General features: G+C 53.4%; 9 protein-coding genes across 10 annotated transcripts; 5 read left to right on the top strand and 4 right to left on the bottom strand.

Annotated features, from left to right (window-relative positions):
* Positions 1-395: 395 nt before the first annotated feature.
* Positions 396-1,747, bottom strand: CKM354_000361200 (uncharacterized protein; the record flags this gene model as incomplete). The annotated part of the gene is made up of 3 exons (XM_044798817.1): positions 396-637; positions 699-1,427; positions 1,483-1,747. The coding sequence occupies 3 exons, from the start codon at positions 1,745-1,747 to the stop codon at positions 396-398; spliced, it is 1,236 nt and encodes a 411-aa protein (XP_044654752.1).
* Positions 1,748-2,930: 1,183 nt separating this feature from the next.
* Positions 2,931-4,071, bottom strand: CKM354_000361300 (uncharacterized protein; the record flags this gene model as incomplete). Its single annotated transcript, XM_044798818.1, has 3 exons — positions 2,931-3,422; positions 3,479-3,724; positions 4,015-4,071. The coding sequence occupies 3 exons, from the start codon at positions 4,069-4,071 to the stop codon at positions 2,931-2,933; spliced, it is 795 nt and encodes a 264-aa protein (XP_044654753.1).
* Positions 4,072-4,424: 353 nt separating this feature from the next.
* Positions 4,425-7,607, top strand: CKM354_000361400 (uncharacterized protein; the record flags this gene model as incomplete). Its single annotated transcript, XM_044798819.1, has 1 exon — positions 4,425-7,607. The coding sequence occupies one exon, from the start codon at positions 4,425-4,427 to the stop codon at positions 7,605-7,607; it is 3,183 nt and encodes a 1,060-aa protein (XP_044654754.1).
* A 272-nt stretch (positions 7,608-7,879) lies between these two features.
* Positions 7,880-8,956, bottom strand: CKM354_000361500 (phosphatidylglycerol phospholipase; the record flags this gene model as incomplete). The annotated part of the gene is made up of 1 exon (XM_044798820.1): positions 7,880-8,956. One exon carries the CDS (start codon positions 8,954-8,956, stop codon positions 7,880-7,882), a length of 1,077 nt encoding a protein of 358 aa, XP_044654755.1.
* A 1,010-nt stretch (positions 8,957-9,966) lies between these two features.
* CKM354_000361600 (uncharacterized protein) lies at positions 9,967-10,981 on the top strand (the record flags this gene model as incomplete). 2 transcript variants are annotated; one of them, XM_044798821.1, is made up of 6 exons in its annotated part: positions 9,967-10,150; positions 10,267-10,286; positions 10,371-10,581; positions 10,681-10,750; positions 10,816-10,840; positions 10,895-10,981. In XM_044798821.1, the coding sequence occupies 6 exons, from the start codon at positions 9,967-9,969 to the stop codon at positions 10,979-10,981; spliced, it is 597 nt and encodes a 198-aa protein (XP_044654756.1). The 2 variants fall into 2 exon arrangements, with proteins under 2 accessions (XP_044654756.1, XP_044654757.1); XM_044798822.1 differs by lacking the exon at positions 10,267-10,286 and having other exon boundaries at positions 10,399-10,581.
* A 714-nt stretch (positions 10,982-11,695) lies between these two features.
* CKM354_000361700 (GTP cyclohydrolase II) lies at positions 11,696-12,925 on the top strand (the record flags this gene model as incomplete). Its single annotated transcript, XM_044798823.1, has 1 exon — positions 11,696-12,925. The coding sequence occupies one exon, from the start codon at positions 11,696-11,698 to the stop codon at positions 12,923-12,925; it is 1,230 nt and encodes a 409-aa protein (XP_044654758.1).
* Positions 12,926-13,933: 1,008 nt separating this feature from the next.
* CKM354_000361800 (uncharacterized protein) lies at positions 13,934-14,437 on the bottom strand (the record flags this gene model as incomplete). Its single annotated transcript, XM_044798824.1, has 1 exon — positions 13,934-14,437. One exon carries the CDS (start codon positions 14,435-14,437, stop codon positions 13,934-13,936), a length of 504 nt encoding a protein of 167 aa, XP_044654759.1.
* Positions 14,438-14,716: 279 nt separating this feature from the next.
* CKM354_000361900 (uncharacterized protein) lies at positions 14,717-15,649 on the top strand (the record flags this gene model as incomplete). Its single annotated transcript, XM_044798825.1, has 1 exon — positions 14,717-15,649. The coding sequence occupies one exon, from the start codon at positions 14,717-14,719 to the stop codon at positions 15,647-15,649; it is 933 nt and encodes a 310-aa protein (XP_044654760.1).
* Positions 15,650-16,283: 634 nt separating this feature from the next.
* CKM354_000362000 (uncharacterized protein) lies at positions 16,284-20,162 on the top strand (the record flags this gene model as incomplete). The annotated part of the gene is made up of 1 exon (XM_044798826.1): positions 16,284-20,162. One exon carries the CDS (start codon positions 16,284-16,286, stop codon positions 20,160-20,162), a length of 3,879 nt encoding a protein of 1,292 aa, XP_044654761.1.
* Positions 20,163-20,267: the final 105 nt, after the last annotated feature.

Here is a 20,267-nt window from a genome sequence, read left to right on the forward strand (position 1 = left end):
TCTCGCTGTCCCTTTTCACGAGGTCGGAATTTTCAAGAACGCTGAACAAATCCTATGGGAACGCAAGTCTGGGAGACTGAGTGAAGTCCCTTTATCGGCGAACAGAGACAACGCCACCAGGGGCAATCAGCTCGCACGCGTGTCTCTATTGGAACATATCTGCGAGAGTTTTCTGCACTTAGGTGTACCAAATTTGGGTGCTCCCATGTCACCACGGCCGACTTCGCTGCCATGGTCCTCGACCATCGACAAGTCAATCGTTGTTACACAGGAGATTCTCTAGGATCTACGAAAAAATGGGGGTTTGTGTCTCTGTTCACATCAACACCCTGCTCACCCCAGATCCAGGGGCGCTGCGTTCACCCTTTTCCGATCTCCAAGATCTTCGGATGTACTCAAAGGCGATCAAAGTCTTCAACATATAGTGCGTCGTCTCTTGGGTTCACGATATCCCACACATCTCTCTCTGAGAGCTCTCTCTTGGTCAGTTCCTTGGCTTCAGCTTGCGAGATCTGGTACTGTGCATTCTCCGTCTCCAACTTGACATGTATAGACACGGCCGATCTCTTTCCACTCCACATCGCATGCGGTACGTTTGTGCTGTTGTCTGCATTTGCATCTCCCACTCCATAGATACCTAGAGGACACAGTGAGCATAGGGGATCAGACGTCAGGGGTTTCCAGGGCACGACACATACCTGGCACATTGGTGATCAGACCATTCGACGCATTGGTAGCAAGCTTGTCGCCCCAGATCTGAACACCAGCCTCTTGCCCAATCTTCGATCGCTGCTCGCTGGCCCAGTTCGTGATGAAAGCTGCACGTTCCACAGACGGTCCCTCAGCAAAGTTGAGACGGAAGAGGTCGTACTCTGGCGAAGTCGGCTTGGTAGGGTCGTGGTATTGAGCAGAAGCATCCTGCAGACGTTCAAGCGAAGTGATGGTTCGGTTGTCCACTTTAATGCCGTGCACATCATACCAAATGTCGAAATCTGGGAGCTTCTTTTGCACGGCAGCTCGATTCTCGGGGGTATCCGTGCCGTTCGCAAAGATGATAACGTCCTTGTTCAGCGTCAAGATCTCGAGAGGAGTATTGCCTGATTTGTCGAGGGGGCCGAGAATGCCATAGGGCTGATCAGCATGTTCGTAGCCGTCGCACCATGGGCACCAGTATATTCCCTTGCCCCAGTTCTCTGCAAAGCCTGGGCTGGTTGGGATTATATCGCGAAGACCGGTTGCGAGAACTACTTTACGGGCTGTAAAGGTTGTGTTGCCGTTCGAAGAGAAATTCGCAGTGACACTGAAAGAAGTGACATTTTCGTTGCCAATGGATTCGATTTTGCTGACCGTGCCATTGGTGAGGCTCACTGTTGGGTATTGGGCGATCTGTTCACGAGCTCTCCATCGAAGGTATGCTGGAGTGACGCCTGATAACAAGTTAGAATGAGAGATTGGGAGGCGTCTTTCAGAAAGCAACCTTACCATCATAGCCGATAACGTCGTGCACATGCCGAGTGTATTGATTTCTGTAGTCCGCGCTGTCTATAAGAAGAACGTTGCGTCGTACTCTTGCCAGCGCACTCGCAGCAGACAAACCTGCTGGACCGCCGCCTACGATGACCACATCGTAATTTGCCTGCACAGCTTGTTCTTTGGCCAGCGATGTGATATCATCTTTTTGGTGAGGAAGAGCCGCAGTCAACGACACGAATGCCGCAAAAGCGGTGCTGGCCAAGCTGAATTTCATGACGGAAGGTGTGAGAAAACACAATGCGATGAGAAGGACGTTCGCAATTGAATGAAGTGTGTTCTATTATAGCAAAGGACTAGACCCCTAATCCCTGTAATGGTTCGTAAACAGATGCTAATGGAATGGTCGGACCGAACAGAATGTACCACATTCTTGAGCACAGTGCTTGTCCGCAGAAGCTTCCGCATGCTTTGCGTGATAAAACGGGGAAAGCACGTTGGTTGAAATCGCCGGAGAGCCAGAGTCAGACCGCTTTACATGGGGTAAGAGGTTGCAGACCTGGATCCACTTCCCGGCTGCTACTGCTGCCCTAGAAGGAATCTCATAAACTCTATTTCGCTTTATGGTTCTTGCAGGGCGTGGGAAGTTGGGAGAAGACGCAAGGTCTTCCGCGGCAAATTCTGCCAAGGGCAGGTGGCAGGGAGGAATTGATGTTTCAGATGCCATGGCAGCTACTAGTCACAGCTAGTCGTGCGTTTTCGGTCTTTGTGTCTCTTCACGCCATATGGCGTGCTGCGTCCTCACGACGACAAACGCATTTGCGAAGACTAGGATATACAAGATCTCAGTCAAGGCCGGGTGCCGCCACTGTTACGCCGGTGTCGAAAATGGTGAAAGTGTTTCGGGTGAGGTGGTGTTGAGATCTACATAAGGATGCTGGTAGACAAGGATAATCGTCTTGGCGTTGAAACGGTGCAGCGACGAGCCGAATCTATACGAGGTAAAGGAGCATGAGAGAATGCATGAACAACTCCACAGTAAGATGGGAATAGAAGTATAGACCTATGTGCGGGCATCCTTCGCAGTGCCGCATTGGTTGTAAGCCCTATTCGAAAGAACCTGAGATGGGGCTTAAACTTGTCGTCACAGACTTGCGATGAGGCTCCGGGGTGCGCTGTGGCAGTACGGGGGACTCGCTTACTCGTCTTCCGCCGGAACCATAGGCATGCCGATGCATCCCGTGTTTCAAACTACGCCTGGACAGCGAGATGATCTTCTTGATCGTCAATCTCTTCTCAACCTTGGAAGAGAAGTGCTTGCGTGCTCCAGTGCCACCACAGTCTTTTACAGTGGTTGTCATCCTGAAGGGCTGTTGTCGGCAGCTGTATATCCAGACCTGGAGTGCTTGACCGGAACATGATCGTTGTCAAAACTGGAACAGGGCGTCCCTTCGGCCCTCTTACTGCACGGTCTGTGCTGGCTGCATCTCGAACATGTCATCGATCCCATCTTGCTGATCCTCATCTATTTCGTCTTCTTCAGAGTCGAGTTCGTCCTCCCCTTCATCCTCATCTTCGAAGCCGGTCTCGATCTGTCGTGTGCGCAAGCGGTCCTTCATTTCTTCTCTGCGTTCCTCTTGCCATCTCATCAAGGCAGCACTGGCATGTACTCGGAATCCATATATCCGGGGTTCGTATCTGCGCTGAGTCTTCTGTGGCTGGAGTGCTGGGTAGACCTGGAACAGTATGTTGTGAAATGATGTGCCAAAATAGGCACCATCTATGCTGTTGTGCCGTGATGATTTGGGATTGTAGATATCTTCGCACTTGGCGCAATAAAGCTTCACATTCGATGTGTTCGGGACGTCGTGCTGGCCCATGGGAAGGAGGTGTTGAGATTCGCATATCACACGCGGGCACTTGCCGAAAACGCCCTGCTTGAACTTTTCCATCTGTATGAAGCTAGTCAGCGCCTCTGAAGGCTGGGAAGATCAAGATTGACGCCTACCATTTTCGCCAGTCCTCTGGTTGTGACGATATAGCGAGCGTGGACGAGTCCATAGAGATGTCTGGCGCTTTTCTCGATTTGCTCACGCATGTCATCATCGACCTCCATGTCGAAGACATCGGTAACGAGGTCGAGCGCATACTGGTAATATTGTACTTCTGTATTGAGTCCAGTAAGATTGAAACGATCGGTCAAGTAGTCTTCGTCGATTTCGCAAAAATACTCGTTCCCTCTCGAGGATATGAACTGGGGCAATGTCAGCATTCCGTTTCACATATCAATCTTGTGCCTTTGTCCTGTGCGCGGAAGGGCTACCCCGCTGCATTCATCGGGATCAATTTCTTGTGCTCGCGGCTTGGGCATCTCGCTCGCTCGCTGCCACGCAAGGAATTCGAGGCAAGAAAACATTGCAGAAGAGAGGGACAAGTAGTACGGGTGCTGCACGCTGAGTCTTTGGTGTCTGAAAGTGGAATGTATCCCCCAATAGAGGACAGCAGAGCCCAGCGATACCACGTTCTTGCACGGCAAGGACCTACCCAGTCTCTCCAATAACTCGTGTAGTCGCTGTCGGTGTCGCTTTGGAAGTCGTCCATGCCGGATGCGGCTCGAAGGGATTTTGCGGTGATGATTTGGCTTTCGCAGTGCTTGATATGGGCGGAGGTCAAGGCGATGCACGTGCGTGTTGCTGCGAGAGGGCGTGCGCCACTTCGCGAACAGTCACGCTTGTGACGTGAGGCTTGAAAAACGGCGGACGCGCCCGGCGAATCCCTGCTGCGTGAAGCTGCAGTTCACAACTCGCCCTGCTGCTGCTTTCACCTCTCCATTCCACCACCCGCGAGCCGGCAACAGCGATTGATCCGGCGTTCGAGCGTCAATGCAGCACCCAGGACGATGAGGACGCTCCATCGCCGCCGCCGACTGCCACCGCCGTGACTGCGACGTTGCTATGTATTGGCCCCATGGCGCGCCAAACGTCTACTCGCTCTCGAAGCTTCCCTGCCCGCCCAACGCGCTCACGCACTCTGACGACGGTGCCAAAGACGATTCCAGTAGAGCTTCCACCTCGACTCCTAGCAATGCCTCGCAGGAGCGAATCCCGCCGGAGCCTGCCCTGAACAGCCCGCCGGACGAGCAGGACGAATCGGGCACCCAGGATGTTCCGCCAGCGTTGGACGGCGAGATCATCGATGCCAAGATCTCGCGTGGTGGCAGCGTTTTCGTGACGTTGACGAGGTCCTCCCTGATGGTATGGCAGACCAAACCGACTGTCGCTCTGGCCGGCGTGCAACGTTCAGCACAGTCGATCAAGTCGTACGGAGCTAGCACTGCCCTACTACTCCGGCCAGACGCGCTCGTGGTGGTCGTGCAGACTGCTTTAGGACACCTAATCACGTACTCACTCGCCACCGATGCCACTACGCGAGTGTACCAGATTTCACTCCCAGAAGCGAGTCGACATCATAGAAAACAGAGCGCCGATGGGTACAGCAGCCTGAGGAAACCGAACAGCTCTGCGGCTGGGGCGACTGCAGGAGAAGGCGAGGGGATACGTGAGGTCAACATACGATTCCGGATGGTCATCAGGATCGATGCCGGAATTAGCAGAGCACTGGCTTTGGAAGACGAGCTCGTCGTAGCAACACATAAACCTGCTGCTCTGCAATGCATCAAGTGGCAGGCCGAGAATGGCACTTCTCAGACTAGCACTGAGCTCATTAGCCGTATGCCATGGCTCGGTCGAAAAACCGCTATCACAGAGATCGTCCATGATCGTCCAATGAACCTCACGTGTTGGATCACCAACGACGGTCGTACCTATGCTGTACAGCGCAAGAGCGGGCCGAATACCGACACAGACAACCCTAAGAGCCTGTTTCAAGGCTTTTGCTTCCGCGAGCCCGAGACCAAGCATGATGATGCGCTGAAAGTTGCCGTCAATGCCAGATTCTCCCTCATCGCGGTGGGATGTGCCAATGGATACATTGACGTGTATATTGTCAAAGACTACACCGGAAACATACCGCTGTCCCACAAGATCCGTCTTCCCATAGGCCCTTCGACCACAGGCAAACTTACATGCTTGACCTACTCTCCTGATGGATACTGCTTATTTGCCGGATATGAACGAGGTTGGGCGACATGGACAGTCTATGGAAAACCATGCGCCAGCACTTTTGGGATAGATAGATCTCAGTCAGAAGCAAACGGCGAACATTGGCTCCACGGCGTTCGAACGGCCTTCTGGACTGGCGGCGGATGCGAACTCGCGCTGTTTCCCTTCATGGACAATGGCGTCTACATGCTTGACATCGCGAGAAACGCCGCGACCGGCTGTCTTACTCCTGCGAACGTGTCCCGAGGCTTGTTGTATTCGACCGACAGCGTAATGATATACAAGGGTCACGATGTCTCGGATGTGACCGCTTTGCCTTCAGACATCTCTCTCTGGCAGACTGTACAGGTCCCGTCGCAATATCTCATTCAGCAATGGCCTTTGAAGACAGCGGCAATCTCCCCTGACGGCAAGTACGTTGCAGTTGCGGGAAGGCGGGGACTGGCGCATTACAGTGTTGCAAGCGGTCGCTGGCGCACGTTTGATGATCTCCAGGCGGAACAAGAGTTCACCGTGCGGGGTGGTATGTGCTGGCATCACCATATCCTGATCGTCGCAGTGGAAGCCAACGGTCGCCCTGAAGTACGACTGTATTCGCGCGAGAAGGCGCTGGACTACTCCCATATTCAACACACGGAGAAGCTTTCTGCAACCGCGATATCTACCACCGTCTCGGGAGCCGACTCTTTGCTCGTTTACACATATGATAACACGCTGCTGCATTATGTGATAGTCATGGGCGGCACCACTCCCAAATTAGTGCAAGTCGGACAAATTGGTTTCCATGGCATCATCCGCGCACCACCACGCGTGCGGACAATCAGCTGGGTCCTGCCCGAAGAACAACTGGAACACGGCGACCCATCTCAAGACGTTGCATCAGCATCAGTCATCTTCCTCGTGGATGGGAAACTTGTGCTTCTACAGCCCTCCACAAATGAGCACGGCGAACTCAAATACGACATGCGCGTGATCGCTCACAATGTGGAGTATTTCATGCTGCTGCGTGATTTGCCATCCGCGGTGACGTCGCTCACTGGAGACGAATCGAACCCTTCGACGCCTCCTCTCAACGGCTTGTCGCTTGACAATCCTCTTGGCCACAGCCTGCGGGATTCACTCTGGTACTTCGACGGCACGGGCTTCCACGTATGGTCAGACATCCAGGAAGTGATGGCTCGAGCACCTGCCGAGCTTGGCCGAGACCTGCCACCTGCCGTGGCAGTGCAGCTTGACTTCTCACCACTTTCGGCTCTTGTTGGGAAGGGCATCGTCTCGGGCATAGAAGCAGACATCGTTCAGCGCAGGGATGTCAACTTTAGCTTCTTCCGTCATGCACCTCGGACTCAACTTTTCCTGCCCCAACTTCTCCGTTATCACCTGGCGGAGTTCAACTCACCCGCAGCTCTTCACTTATCGAGCTCATACCAACATCTGCCATACTTCTCACACGCGCTGGAAGTGCTCCTTCACGATGTATTGGATGCTGAAGTGGACAAGCCGCCGTCGCCACCCGAGACGGCACTTCTGCCGACAGTGCTTTCATTCCTGTCTTCATTCGACTCTTACTTGGACGTTGTGTGTAATTGCACCCGGAAAACCGAACTGCGCAGCTGGAAGACGCTTTTCTCGTACCTCCCCCCAGTCATAGAGCTCTTCGAGCAATCCTTGTCGCAGGGAAAGTTGAACACTGCCGCCGGCTATCTGCTGGTCTTACACGCTTTTGAGGAGGATTCCTTCCAGGTTCATGAATTCGCGCAATTGCTGAAACTCGCCGGGCAACAAAATGACTGGGAGCTATGTCGAGAACTGTCCCGCTTCTTAGTGGGCATTGATACATCTGGTGAAACGCTTGTCGCTGCGCTGAGAGAGGCTGGGCTGAGGGATGGTCCCAATCGTACTGAGCGCGAACCGAAGAACGCAACGAAGCAACCACGAGCGAATGGTTTCTTTCGAAACCCCAGTGACTATTTCTCGATGGGCCAACGTTTCGACGACGACAACAACGAAACGTGATGATCTTGCCGACACACTCTCGACATCAATACAGCGATTCGTGCGTAGATGGCTGGCGTTTGATAGACATTCCAGGTCTAGTCCAAGTCGAAGCATGCATGGGCAGCGGGAAACTTCACGAACTGCTACTCCAAAACCCGACCGGCTGCTACCAGCTCTTCGAAACTCCCACATGTGTGCGTCTGCAGTCATGAATCACTTGGATCTTATGGTCTATCTATGCCCTCCATGCAGCCATGCGTCATATCCGTCGAGCGCCCGCCAGGACTTCTCTATTCGCGCCGTGGCGCTTTCCCTATCAATGCTGAATTTGCCGTCGGATTCAGACGACGCCTGAACAACCAGAACAGAGCCGATATCATAATGTACACGCGCAGGATCTCTACGCACGCCCGGAAGCCCACTGGTATTGCAGGCTCCCTGCTGTACTCATCGTGCGTCTCGCAGGCTTCTACGAACATTGACGGGTCATCCGTGATCACTCCATCAAGTTTTCTTCGTATGCACCACGCCATTCTGTCCTTGTCGTTGACGGTCCACGCAAGCAGCTGCCGATGATACACCTCTTGACAATCTCGTATAAATTTTGCACCACCAGGCGCCATTAACATGGGCAAGAGCATGTTGAATCCTACGTCCGGGACATCGAAAAAGTGCCGCGCATATGACAGTTTGAACCCGATATGCATCACCGAGAATCCGGGCAAGTACTTTGCTGCCAGAGGTAGATACTTTGCAGCCCATATACCAAGCACCACTCGCTGCTTCCAGGGTTTCCTGGCCGCCAAATCTGATTCGCCTATTGTCGTCCCAATCAAGCGCATGATATCGTCTGCATCATTATCGAGTTTGATGTCCAGGAGTACCCAGATATCCTCTAGTCCGGGTTGGGAAAGATAGTCAAGGAGGTCCTTTAATCTCGGCATGTGCTCATGTGGTGCGGCAAGTGTCCTCAGGTCTTTGATCTCGTCCCACGTACGCTCGATGACTTTGTCTTTTTGACCAAAACACCGCTTAAGTGTTGCATCGTGGCTCAGCACCACGACACGGTCTTTTGTGATGTGCACATCGGTCTCCAAAGCCACCGCACCAGCTTCAAGCGCCTTCTCGAACGCCAGCATTGTGTTCTCCGGATATCTGGCCTTGTAGCCCCGATGAGCAATGCACTGTGGCATTCTTCGTTTCCTTCGGTCCAACTTCGCCGTCGTGAACGTAGGAATTGGAAATTCGCTGTCGTCTGGCAATAAAACAGGCGAATCGAGCTTCTCTACCCCCGGCTGCACGACCATGGGTGGTATGATTGCCGGCCGTGGCGTTGGAGATGTTTTGGCTCGCAAATCGTCCGCCATCTTTGCTGATAGAAATCGTTTCTAGGGAACGTTAGGCGACGCGCGCACAACAAGGAGCCGCATGAGATTCGCAGAACGGCCCACCTTCTGTGCGATCAGAAGAAGCAACAGAGGGCCAGATGGGCGAGAGGTGGGCTGGCAGGCACAGCTCGCTCACGCGGCGGGCAGGGGAAGGAATGGAAAAGAGATGCGACATCGCAACCACGTTTTAGCTGGAGGTGTTTAGTAGGTGCATGCCCGTTGTCCCGCGCTGCTCTAGACTTAGTTTAGTGCTCTCGTTCGAGCGCCGCCGCCATTGATGGCGCTCATCAGCGCTCACCCATCAACAAGCTTTTCCGATGTCCGAGACCCCGCCATTTGTCACCTCGCGCGCTACTGTGCTGCCGTCCGCACCACACTCTCGTTCCAGTTCTGCGTGTGAGAAACAGACGCTCTTATCGCTGGTATGACACGAGCTCACCCACTCTGCACCCTCCACTTCTTTGCAGGGCATCGACGGGGATGTCGTCCCCGGCTCCTTGCTCCAGCCAGCTTGGTCCTCGGGAACTTGATCGGAAGCACAGGATTCAACATGTCAAAGTTATGCTTAGACAAGAAGCGTAAGCTAGTGCAACGTAATACAACCGTCCAAGGCTTGATCGTGCTCGGCGAGCCCTCCGAGCAACCGCGGCAGCTGTTGTGACACCCTCGCATAATGCTGCTGCCAATCTCACTACTGCACAGATCTGCGATGTATGCCAAGAATATTGCCGACGATATACCACTTCGGTGATCCTTCACTGTGCTCCACGAAGGAAGCTGCGAAGCTAGCTGTGTGTAGCTTCTTCAGCTATTTGCAACTACCTTCAACGTCACCATGCATGTCGAAGGAGGCACAGTAAACATGAGCTCTTTTTAGCGGGCACGACAGCACACAGTAACCTGTTGCTCTCCTATACAACTTGCTCTTGTTGCGCAATCTCTCCACGCAGGCCATATCCCTAGCAACTCCGTCCTCATTATCTTACATCATGGCAGCACCTGCAGCTCTTCCGCCTTTCGAAACGCCTCTCGGTCCACAGCCGCTTGTCGGGACCCTATACAGCCCACAGCAAGTCACTTTAGTTCTGAGAGAGAAGGTCTTCTCGTTGACCGGCGACACTTTCACCGTACAAACGGCCGAGGGCGTGAATGTGTTGCAAGTGAAAGGCAAAGGTCAGTGGAAATGGCTGGACAATCAATTACCAATCTACGCAAGGCATAGAACCCAAGAGAGCCGAATTTGTGATATTGGAGAGGAAGACGAGTGCTAACGGGCTTGTCATCGACAGTTGCATCGCTCCACTCTAAAGTAAGTGCAGTCCCCGGGAAATCATCTTCAATCCGCGGTCACTTTTTCAAGGCATTCTCGTACTCGCCACTGACTTCTTCAAAGAAAACCTTCACGGACATGTCGGGTGCAGAAATCTTCGTGCTGGCAGAAAAGAAGCTCAAGCTGTTCAAGACGTTCCACGCCGAATCCCCCGCTGGTCACAACTTCGACGTCGAGGGCCACTTCTCCATTGGTAGCTCCAAGAGCACCGTCAAGTTTGTCAATGCAGCCGACAAGGCCCCTATTGAGCTTCAAGTCAAGGGGGACTGGTTTGGTGAGTGTGGTTGAATGGAGCCACCTTCTGCCCTCAGGGCACCACTCTACTCTGTATCACGAAAGTCATATACGCTTACGTTCTGACAACTGCCTTCAGACCGCAAAGCAAGCATTACGCTCGGAGATCGTGTCGTCGCGCAGATCTCGAGAAGTTTCGCGAATGCTAGGTGAGACTTGATGAGTGCAACATTTTGTCGAGAAGCTGGCTAACATTCACATTTTCTGTATCCAGGGAGATTTTCGGGAACAAGCAGACTGTGAGCATTCAAGGATTCTGATCCAAATTGATCAGTCTACTAACGCGACTGCAGTACTTCGTGACGGTTGCGGCGAGCGTGGATTTGAGCCTGATTGCAGCTCTCTGCGTAGCGATTGATGAACGAGAGAATGAAAAATGATCGTTGCTAATCCAGTACAGTGTTACGAGTACGGCAAAAATTACGGCCCTTGCCATTGTTCTTTCAATATACCTCATCGATTCTTCTAAACGGCGACGAGTTGGGTGCCATGATTGGGAGGCTGGAAGTGTCGGTCCTCGAGCATGCGATGGCTATTGTACGGCATCCTATGGTTCAGCTGCCAGTCGTAACGTATCTCAGAAACAATATGGTTCCTGCAGGATCGCTGGAAGCCCTTCGAACTCTTCTTAGTCGATGATTAGCCGGTGCCTCGAAGCGATAAGACATTGTCATAATTGGGATTCATCGGTTCGGAGAAGTACGATATCGCCGAATGCCATTGCAGCTGTTCAACTCGGGCACAATGGGTCGCACGATGTGTTTGCGCCGATGGCGATCTGTAAGCTGAGGGCTCGATGCATTCGCGCTTGAAATCGAGCGTGATGATTGGAGAACAACATGTCAAGAAAGTGAGACGCGGATTGCGGTCGGAAAAGATGCGCAGCTCGGCAAAGGGCAGTCGTGCGACACTCTTTTTCTGGCGTGCTCGTTCCGTGGAAGACCATGCAGTGGCATGTCATCATTCCCGGCCGGCCTCGGCCCTGCAGTTGCTTACTTACTTACTACTGAAGGTTACACCATAAACATGTGCCCGCACAATCTCCTGCATCACCGCTGTTTTGAATTCTTTTTGTTTGGCGGAGCGCGTTCACCATGCCTGATTTCCCATCGATCGCGTCGCCGACGCTGACTCCCGCCGGCACGCCGCACCACGATGACACAGCCGGCCGCGATCAACACCCCGCTCCCTCTGACTTGGACTTGGACGCTGATTTCTCCCATCATGCCGGAGCACCGCCGCCGCTGATCAGTCCTGCTTTCACGCCGCCGCACACTCCGTTCCACGATGGCCAGCGACATGACAGATTGGCCAAAAGCATACCGCATCAGCACAATGAGGGGCAGGTGGGGGACGCGGCGCCGAAACTGCTTGACCAGATACCCGAAGTGACTTGCGAAGTCCGCGCGAGGATTCCCACCACCACGGGGCAGGAGATGTTTCTGCATCTCTACCACAACAATGTCGACAACAAGGAGCACATGGCTATCGTCTTCGGTCCCCACATTCGCAGCCGCAGCCTGGACGCCCCCAGGCCCGGCGAAACGGAACGGGACCGCATGATCAGAGGCGCATACACTGGCACATTGTTTCCCGGTCGCACACACAGCAGACTCGAGCAAATACGCAAAGACGCCGGTGTGGCTCCCTTGGCACCCGGTGCACAGCCCAATGGCTCTCCGACTCCCCCGTCTGAGTCTGCGGAGCAAGCATCCTCAGATACAGATCCCTGGAGCTACTCCTCATACCCGCCAAACCTTGGCCCGCCACTAGTGCGAATCCATTCCGAATGCTACACGGGTGAGACCGTGTGGTCTGCACGCTGTGACTGCGGTGAGCAGCTCGACGAAGCAGCGCGACTGATGTCGTTGCCCGCTCCTTCGGGATCGAGTACACCCGTTGATGAAAAGCATCCGGAGCGTCTACCGTCTTCTGGAGGCGTAATAGTGTATCTGCGGCAAGAAGGGCGGGGCATTGGGTTGCTGGCCAAGTTGCAGGCTTATAACTTACAAGATTTGGGACACGACACAATGGAAGCGAATATTCTTTTACGACATCCCGGCGATGCGCGATCATATGGTCTTGCAACAGCGATTCTTTTGGACCTAGGACTAGGCGGCGAGCGAGGCATTCGGCTGTTGACAAACAACCCTGAGAAAATCCGAGCTGTTGAAGGGCCGAATAGAGAGGTACGGGTCGTGGAAAGAGTGCCTATGATACCAATCGCGTGGAAAACCGGTGGAAAAGAAGGTATCAAGAGCCCTGAAGTGGAAAAATACATCTCGACCAAGATCGAGAAATTCAAGCACATGTTCTCCAGCTGAATGGGACTCTGCCTAAAGCTCATCATTTGCGGGCTCCGTTGCCAGCAACGCACGCCACTTGAAGCTCGAGTCCGGGGGCTATGGCGGAGCATGATTCGTCTCCTACAGATCACAAGCTGTGGAGATAGCCAGCTGCGCGTAGCCCCTGGTTGCCTTCTGAGACGAATCCGATCTTCGCCGGGGGCAGGACTGCCCCCAGTGAGATCATGCCGGCCAGCTCTAGCATTCTCCAGGCATGAGCGAGCGCAGCGAAGTCGTGTCTCGCAGCCTCGTCTCGCAAAGCTGCTCTGAACCTTATCCTTGCCAAGTCGAGCAATTCCGATGACAGACATCAGTGGCTGGCCGGAGGTACGAGATTCTTCTCGATGCTGTTTAAAATGCCAGGTCACGGCACGAACCTTCAAACTCACGACATTGCATTGCCCATGCTCAGATTGGAGGTTTTACGAGACCCCATCACCGCCACTATAGCACGGCTCACTTATATGCACAAGAGACCAATAGGTGGGACATCGTAGAGACTGGTCCACTTGGACATGAAAAACTGTACAAAATGTATAGCGCAGTTTGATGAACATATCGTGCAAATATTACGCTGCCGGCGTCACCATTCAATCTCACACAACCCGTTGTCATCGCAGTTGCACTGATTATCAATCGCGACACTCGTTTAGAGGATTTGCCGCACAGTGGCCCCTCGTATTTTGTATTGCTGTAACTCGCTCTTTATAGAAAGCTTCTCGACGCTGTTTTCGATTGAGCTCCCGCGCGGTAGCAGTCTCGAAGCTAATCCCGCTGCCCATCGATCTCTCCTGCCCTTGTTGAGAATTCCCCGTCGCTGAAGTGCTTTCATCTGGTGCAGTGGCATGTCAACATCTCGACACGACTCGGAAGCCTCGTCCTCGTTCATAACGCGGACCATATGCCACTTGGGCATGATGCCGTTGCTGTCAGGCTCAAGGAAGGGCAGAGCAGGCCTTTGAACTATCATGTAGACCTCCAGGTCCACTAGTCTTGGTTCAATGCCAACTCTTCCATAGCCACAACACCCTGCTCGAGCTCCCTGATCCTTTGGCCTATCCTTCGCTTCACTTCGTTTGCCAAATCTTGATCTGTGCCATCGAGTACAGCTTTATACGCCTCCTGCACCCTCGTCAACTCCTCGCGAGCAGCTTTTCTATCATCCTCGGCATAGATGCTGGCCTTCTCCGTCTCTTCCATTGCGATCTCGAATTCGTCTTGCGCGGTAGCGTACAGTTCTGTGATCTCTTCGATCTTCACGTCCGCTTCTGATTTATTTGTGCGGCCTGTGTTGCCTGAATCAAATGCATTGTTGATCGACGGGCCCCCTCCGGATGTTGATGATGCCCATCTTAGGATCTGTGTTGGCGCGTGGGATGCGCAACGCGAGTTTGTGGTAGGAAGGAGTCGTGCTCTCGTCAATGTCCGCACTGAGCGTCGTGATGGGGCAGAATGGCGCAGAGCCCGGGCGATGTTCGATCTTGGAATCATTATGCAACACGTCCGAGATGTCAATGGCGATGTCCTTTGTTGAACACACAGTTCAAACTGAGGTGGATGACGTCCTCGCGTGCATGAGGCGAGCACATAGATCGGAGATAGTTCGGCCTTGTTCACGTCCAACCCGCTGCGCTGCGCCTTCTCGCGAACAGTCATGGCATCGTTCATGAAAAGAGCTCTTACGCAACCAACGACTGTTGCTCGATGCGGTTTCGCCATAGAGTGTCGCTGGCAATGCGCTACATACGATAACGATCCTGGTGGCAAGTCATGGGGGCGTTGAGTTTGATCCTCCTTCTTCTCACAGTGGCGACCCTCGCATACCAATATCCACACATGCTCAAGAACTTTTTGCCCGCCTGGCTGGCCGCTCCAGGCGCAAATGAAGAAGGTGCTACAAAGAGTTCTGCGCAGAATCGCGTTGATGACGAGCTGAGCGAGGGCGATGCTACTCCAAAAGCCAAATCTCAGGCATCTCCAGACGATGTGCCGACATTCACGCTGAATGAAGAGACTGAAGACAATGCGCTATCTGAGCATGAGCCCGTGGCTCCATCGTTTCCTGCGATCAACAGCGCTCAACGAGCATCCTCGATGCCACCGCCACCACTTCCAGCAGCACAAACGCGCAAACCTGTTGGGAACGGAGGCAGTAATCTGATGCCGCCTCCAAGTCGACCAACCCCTGGCATTAGACCCAGCGCAGCAGCAGGTCTCCGAGTGCCCAGTATAGGACCCCTACCAAATCGTGGGCCTCCAACGGGAAGTCAGCAGCGTGTCAGCTCTGGTCTCACCGCAAATGGAACAGCCAAGTCCACGCCGAACCCTCGCAACAAAGTCCTCCTGAAACCAGGTCACTCTCCAATGGACTGGGCAGCCCTTACAAAACAAGGCAATATATCAGGAGTCAGCACATTTCAGCGCGTGACACCCAGTCAGCTGAAGACGATGACTGGTCGAAAGGGAAAGCCTGCGTGGAGTAGTTGGCAAGGCAAGGTTTACAACATTACTCCATATCTACCATTCCATCCTGGAGGCGAAGCTGAGTTGATGAAGGCTGCTGGACGTGATGGCACGAAGTTGTTTATGGATGTTCACCCGTGGGTAAATTGGGAGAATATGCTAGGAACGTGCTTGGTGGGTATTTTGGTGCCTGAGAATTACGGGCAGGAGGAGTGTAGCAGTCTAGAAGATATGGATTGATTGGCCTTCCATTTCATTTCGTGTGAAGAATGAACAGTGAAGGATACCTGATATCACGAATCAATGCTTCCAAGCTATTGTGCCTCACTTGTACCAGGCGAACACAGGTTCTCACTTCACCTGGTTCTCAGATGATGTGATTTCGACTCACTTGCTCAACAACTCTTGATTTGATGCCGATTTACTTGATAACAACCAACCTTGCTTGTCTTTCTGCATCCCGACCACCAAACCTCTGGGCCACATGCCAAGAAAGTTTGATGCGCGCTAGCCGAAGGCACGCTCTGTGCTACACCACACGCGCTTGCTCTGCGCGCCCTGGACACCAACATCTCAGTCGCACCTCATGTCGCTGGCGGCCTTGAGCCCTTCCACATCTCAAATGGACAAGATCAGACTTTCTCAAAGTGAAGATTGTCAAACCTAACGAGACAGCCGGCAATTGCTGCGACAGCACTCGCCAGTTCTGGAAGTTGCCATCTTACCTACGCTGCGCTGTTGCACTACTAGCAAGCAAGAGATCACGGCTTCTTGTTAACACAGCAAACCATCAGCGGGCTCGAATCTGCCACTCAAAGGACATGCACATTGGCACTTAGAAATCAGTATCACGTCGCAGTCGAAACCGCCTGCCATGTCGGCGGTCGTCGACTTATGCAGCAGCAGCGATGATGACGACGATACGCCCCAACGCATTTATTCCAGCAAGCACCCCTCACAGAACACAGCTGCATATCCTGTGCCAAAGCCGGTTGCACCCAAGAAGCCAGACCCAATCAACAAAGCTGTGGGCCATCTGCATCGCGACCGCGTCAGCAAATTGGGAGACCCCAAGCCAAGTGCAGGACTTCACTTAGCCAAGGCACCGAAAGATCGATCTGAGGACGTCCGTCAATCAAGGGACAACAAAATCTTAAGCTTCGCTAGCACATTTCCTTCTGGCTCGCGCTCATCCGCACACGCTGGCCACACGACAGCGTCAGGTTTCAGAGTCCCTGAATTTCCTGGCTCACTTAGCTCTCCTCAGCGAGCAGAGTCCAGGGTGTTGGCAGATAGCCAACAACGTGCACAGAAACGACCATACGATGACGACAGGGCCTTACTGACTGCTGAGCAACCTCAGAAGAAGCGGAAGACCACTTCGCTTCTGCAACCCAGCGTGAGCACTCCTCCGAGCAAGGCAGCCCCCCGCTCTGTCGCAGTGCGCAATGGGTCATCTACAGGAACGGCACGCTCCGATCCGATAGACTTGACGGAAGGCGATGAGGGCATTAAGCCTCGCAATGTGCTGAGCCCAAGGCATACTTCACGCAAGAACATGGAGTCTTCACCGTTGCCAGCTCAAGCAATACGTAACGCTCCTGCGAAAGCTGTCAAAGACAAGTCGCTCGCTTCGAACAGGACTCCAACAGCCGCAACCAGTTCGGCACGGCCAACATCGTCGTTGAAAACCTCCGGAATAGCTGCTAGCCTTGAGACCTTAAGCCGGGACATTTTCACACTCAAAGCCAAGCCTGTCAGCTTACCAAAAAAGTCAGAACCATCGAGGACGCAATTAGGACAGCCTTTTGCCTCTAGCAGAGCTCCAGAGTCCAGTGTGCAGAGAGAGCGACGCTCCACTGTTCCCGAAAGTCCACCTCTGTCGCCCGACGCTATTAGTGAGTCTCGAATATCGCCGCCAGCTAAGAATTCACATAGCGGAGAAGCCGGACTGCCAAGCTCTCTTGCCAACCAGAAACTGCAGTCTATTCACACTAGACTGGACTCAAGCCGCGAGAAGCGTGACACGGAAAGGCCACCAAAAAATGCTACGAGCTCCAAGCACAATGAGGAAGGCACAGCTACTAGGCGCCTAAATGGAGTGGGCTTACCTCTTGCGAGCGGCGTAAGCTCGCCTAGAAAGCCGCGAGAGCAACCGGAATCCGCACATATAATTAGAGAGCGAGGAACAGGCCGAACAGCGAATGACTTCTTAGCTCGCGCTGGCTATAGTGTGGGTGGAGAAGAGAAAGCATCACAGGAACGAGACACGAATGCACAGGCAAAGCAAGACCAAGAACCCGACACGGCTGTCAAGACCCCCAAAGCTTCGACGGTTGCAGAACCTACTGGGCAACGGCCGACTGTTTCCACTGTTGTAGCTGCACCGCATACGAATAGTGCTCCTATGGCGTCAAATGTACCACAGGTCCACGGCATTGAGAAGCTTGTCGGCCAGTACATCGAGGAGATGCGAGACGACAATGAGCATTGGACCCGACTTGAGCTACAGCGCGCAAGAGCAAAATTTCCTCCGCGCTCACGAGAACCTACAGAGGCGTCCTCTGTATTCAACAAGTTAACGCCGATACCGCTTCGCCCCCTCGCGAAGAAAGGTGTCCCTGCCGGCTGTGCGAAATTCACAATAGAGCTGCACACGAGTAGCTCTAGATCGCCAAAGACATCGTATGTGGTGGAGCGCACGAACTACAGTACTAGTGATACTGTGGACGTCCCCAGATACTCCCACTATGTCAGCATCAGGCAAAATCAGCTCGCCCACAACGTGACTACCCTGCAGCACTGGCCATATTTCGGAGACGATTTCGATATGGATGAAGCCTATTCTCTAAAAAGGGAGTTCAACATCGACGTAGACGAGAGGGAAAGAAAGCTATTACGACTTGGACAAGCAGAGAACTTCGGACCGTACGCAGAAGATTTGATCCGCAGTATTGGTTGCGAATGGTCGGATGTCCTAACTTTCCTTCTCCACGTAACACCAGCAGTGGGCGAAAGCGACGACGCTCGGAAGGCTCTTCGAGACCGCGCGCTACTTGCCTCCGAGGATTGCACTAGGAACGAGGACCGCTGGAAGAAAGTGCTCACCAAGCTGCCGCGTGCCGATTCCGCCAAAGTTGGAAAAGCAGCTGTGCTATGCGATCATTTCCAGAGGATGGCGAAGTTCTCTTTCTGGCATATTGTCAGGAGGACCGCCTTCGTGAGAGGACTAGTGATGCGGTCAGATGAGCACGAAAATGACGATCAGCTAACGTGCCGAGTTTGCATGCGATACCGCTGTCCATTTCATGGTGCGATCGAAGGCCAGCCAAACGACCTACGAGACGGGGGTGATCCAGACAACTCTGTTGTCGAGACAGACATAATATTGCCTCAGGCTGTGAACTTTCGGAGAAGGGTTGAATTCCCGTCGACCATCGACAGTGAGCCAGCCACGATCGATAAACGTCGAACACTGGAGTACTGGGAGAAGGGCCCATTCGGCAACCTCAAGTGGAAGGCTGATGACCGTGGTCCGTTTTTCCCTTGCCACCATCCTGGAATCCCCTGCTCAGATGCGAGATGCAGTTGTTACAACGAGAGGGTCGCCTGTGAGAAGACTTGTAGTTGTGGCCCTGGCTGTAAAAGAAAGTGGAAGGGCTGTGCTTGCCAAAGCAGCACCCGTGCCAACCCAAAAGCCAAACTCGTTTGCTGGGATGATGATCGCTGCGTCTGCTTTCAGAAGAGCCGCGAGTGTGACCCTGACCTCTGCGGTCCTTGCGGCGTGGCAGATGTCTTAGACCCTGTGCATCGACACGACGATCGCATCTTGGAGGGTCGGTGTCGCATGGCTAGCATTCAGCGTGGCATCGCAAAGCATACTATACTGGGAGACAGTGGTGTGCACGGACTCGGTCTCTATGCTTGCGAAGACATGTCTCGAGGAGATTTTGCTGGAGAGTACAAAGGAGAGACGATCACAAAACCGGAAGCCGAGCGGCGTGGCGCAGTGTACTTCCACCAAAAACTGAGCTACCTCTTCTCGCTCAACAATGCCCAGGAAATCGACAGCACCTATTTTGGCTGCAAGACAAGGTTCATCAACCACGTTGGTGGTACGTTAGCTAACTTGAGCCCGCGAATCATTATGGTCAATACGGTTTTTCGCATTGGCATGTTTGCAAACCGGCTTATCAAAGCTGGCGAAGAGCTACTATTCGACTACGGTCCATCGTTTCCTAAGGACCAACTCGGTGTTGAGAGCGCGAAGTCTACGCTAGCGGTCAAATCGGCGCCACGTGTCCGAAACGCTGGGCTTGTGCGTGACAACTTCTATGATGTGAGCTTGACTAAGGACCAAGACGGCGACATTCGCGCGACGAAGAAAGCTACAGACACGGGCGACAGCGATGAAGATGAGAATCAGTCAGATACGTCTCCACGGCGGTACAGACTGCCGCAGAGATCTCGATCCGCCACGCATGCGAGACAAGCCCGTGCATCAGTCGTGCCAGGCAGGCCACGGAAGGCTGCGGTGGCTCCGAATGAGGAAGCCTCCGAGTCTGGCGATGGGTTCGCAGCAGAGGAGGCAAATTCCAAAGATCAAGGCGATAACGAGGATGTGCGCATGGACGCTCAGCGACGGCTCTCAATGTATAATCTGCTTGAGAACAACGGTGCAGAGGATGAGGACTTTGAGCCAGAGGAAGATTCTGACAGTGAGATGGATTTGGCAAATAGTGATGGTGACTGACAACGGAGAAGATGCGAGACGTAAAGGGTCATGGCGCGCATCAGATCCGCTTGACTTTCGCTCAAGTGCTGAGCAAGGCGCGGAGAAGACCAGCGCCAAATTGCT

Source organism: Cercospora kikuchii, assembly GCF_019650295.1.
Source record: "Cercospora kikuchii DNA, contig_00002, whole genome shotgun sequence".
Taxonomy (NCBI): domain Eukaryota; kingdom Fungi; phylum Ascomycota; class Dothideomycetes; order Mycosphaerellales; family Mycosphaerellaceae; genus Cercospora; species Cercospora kikuchii.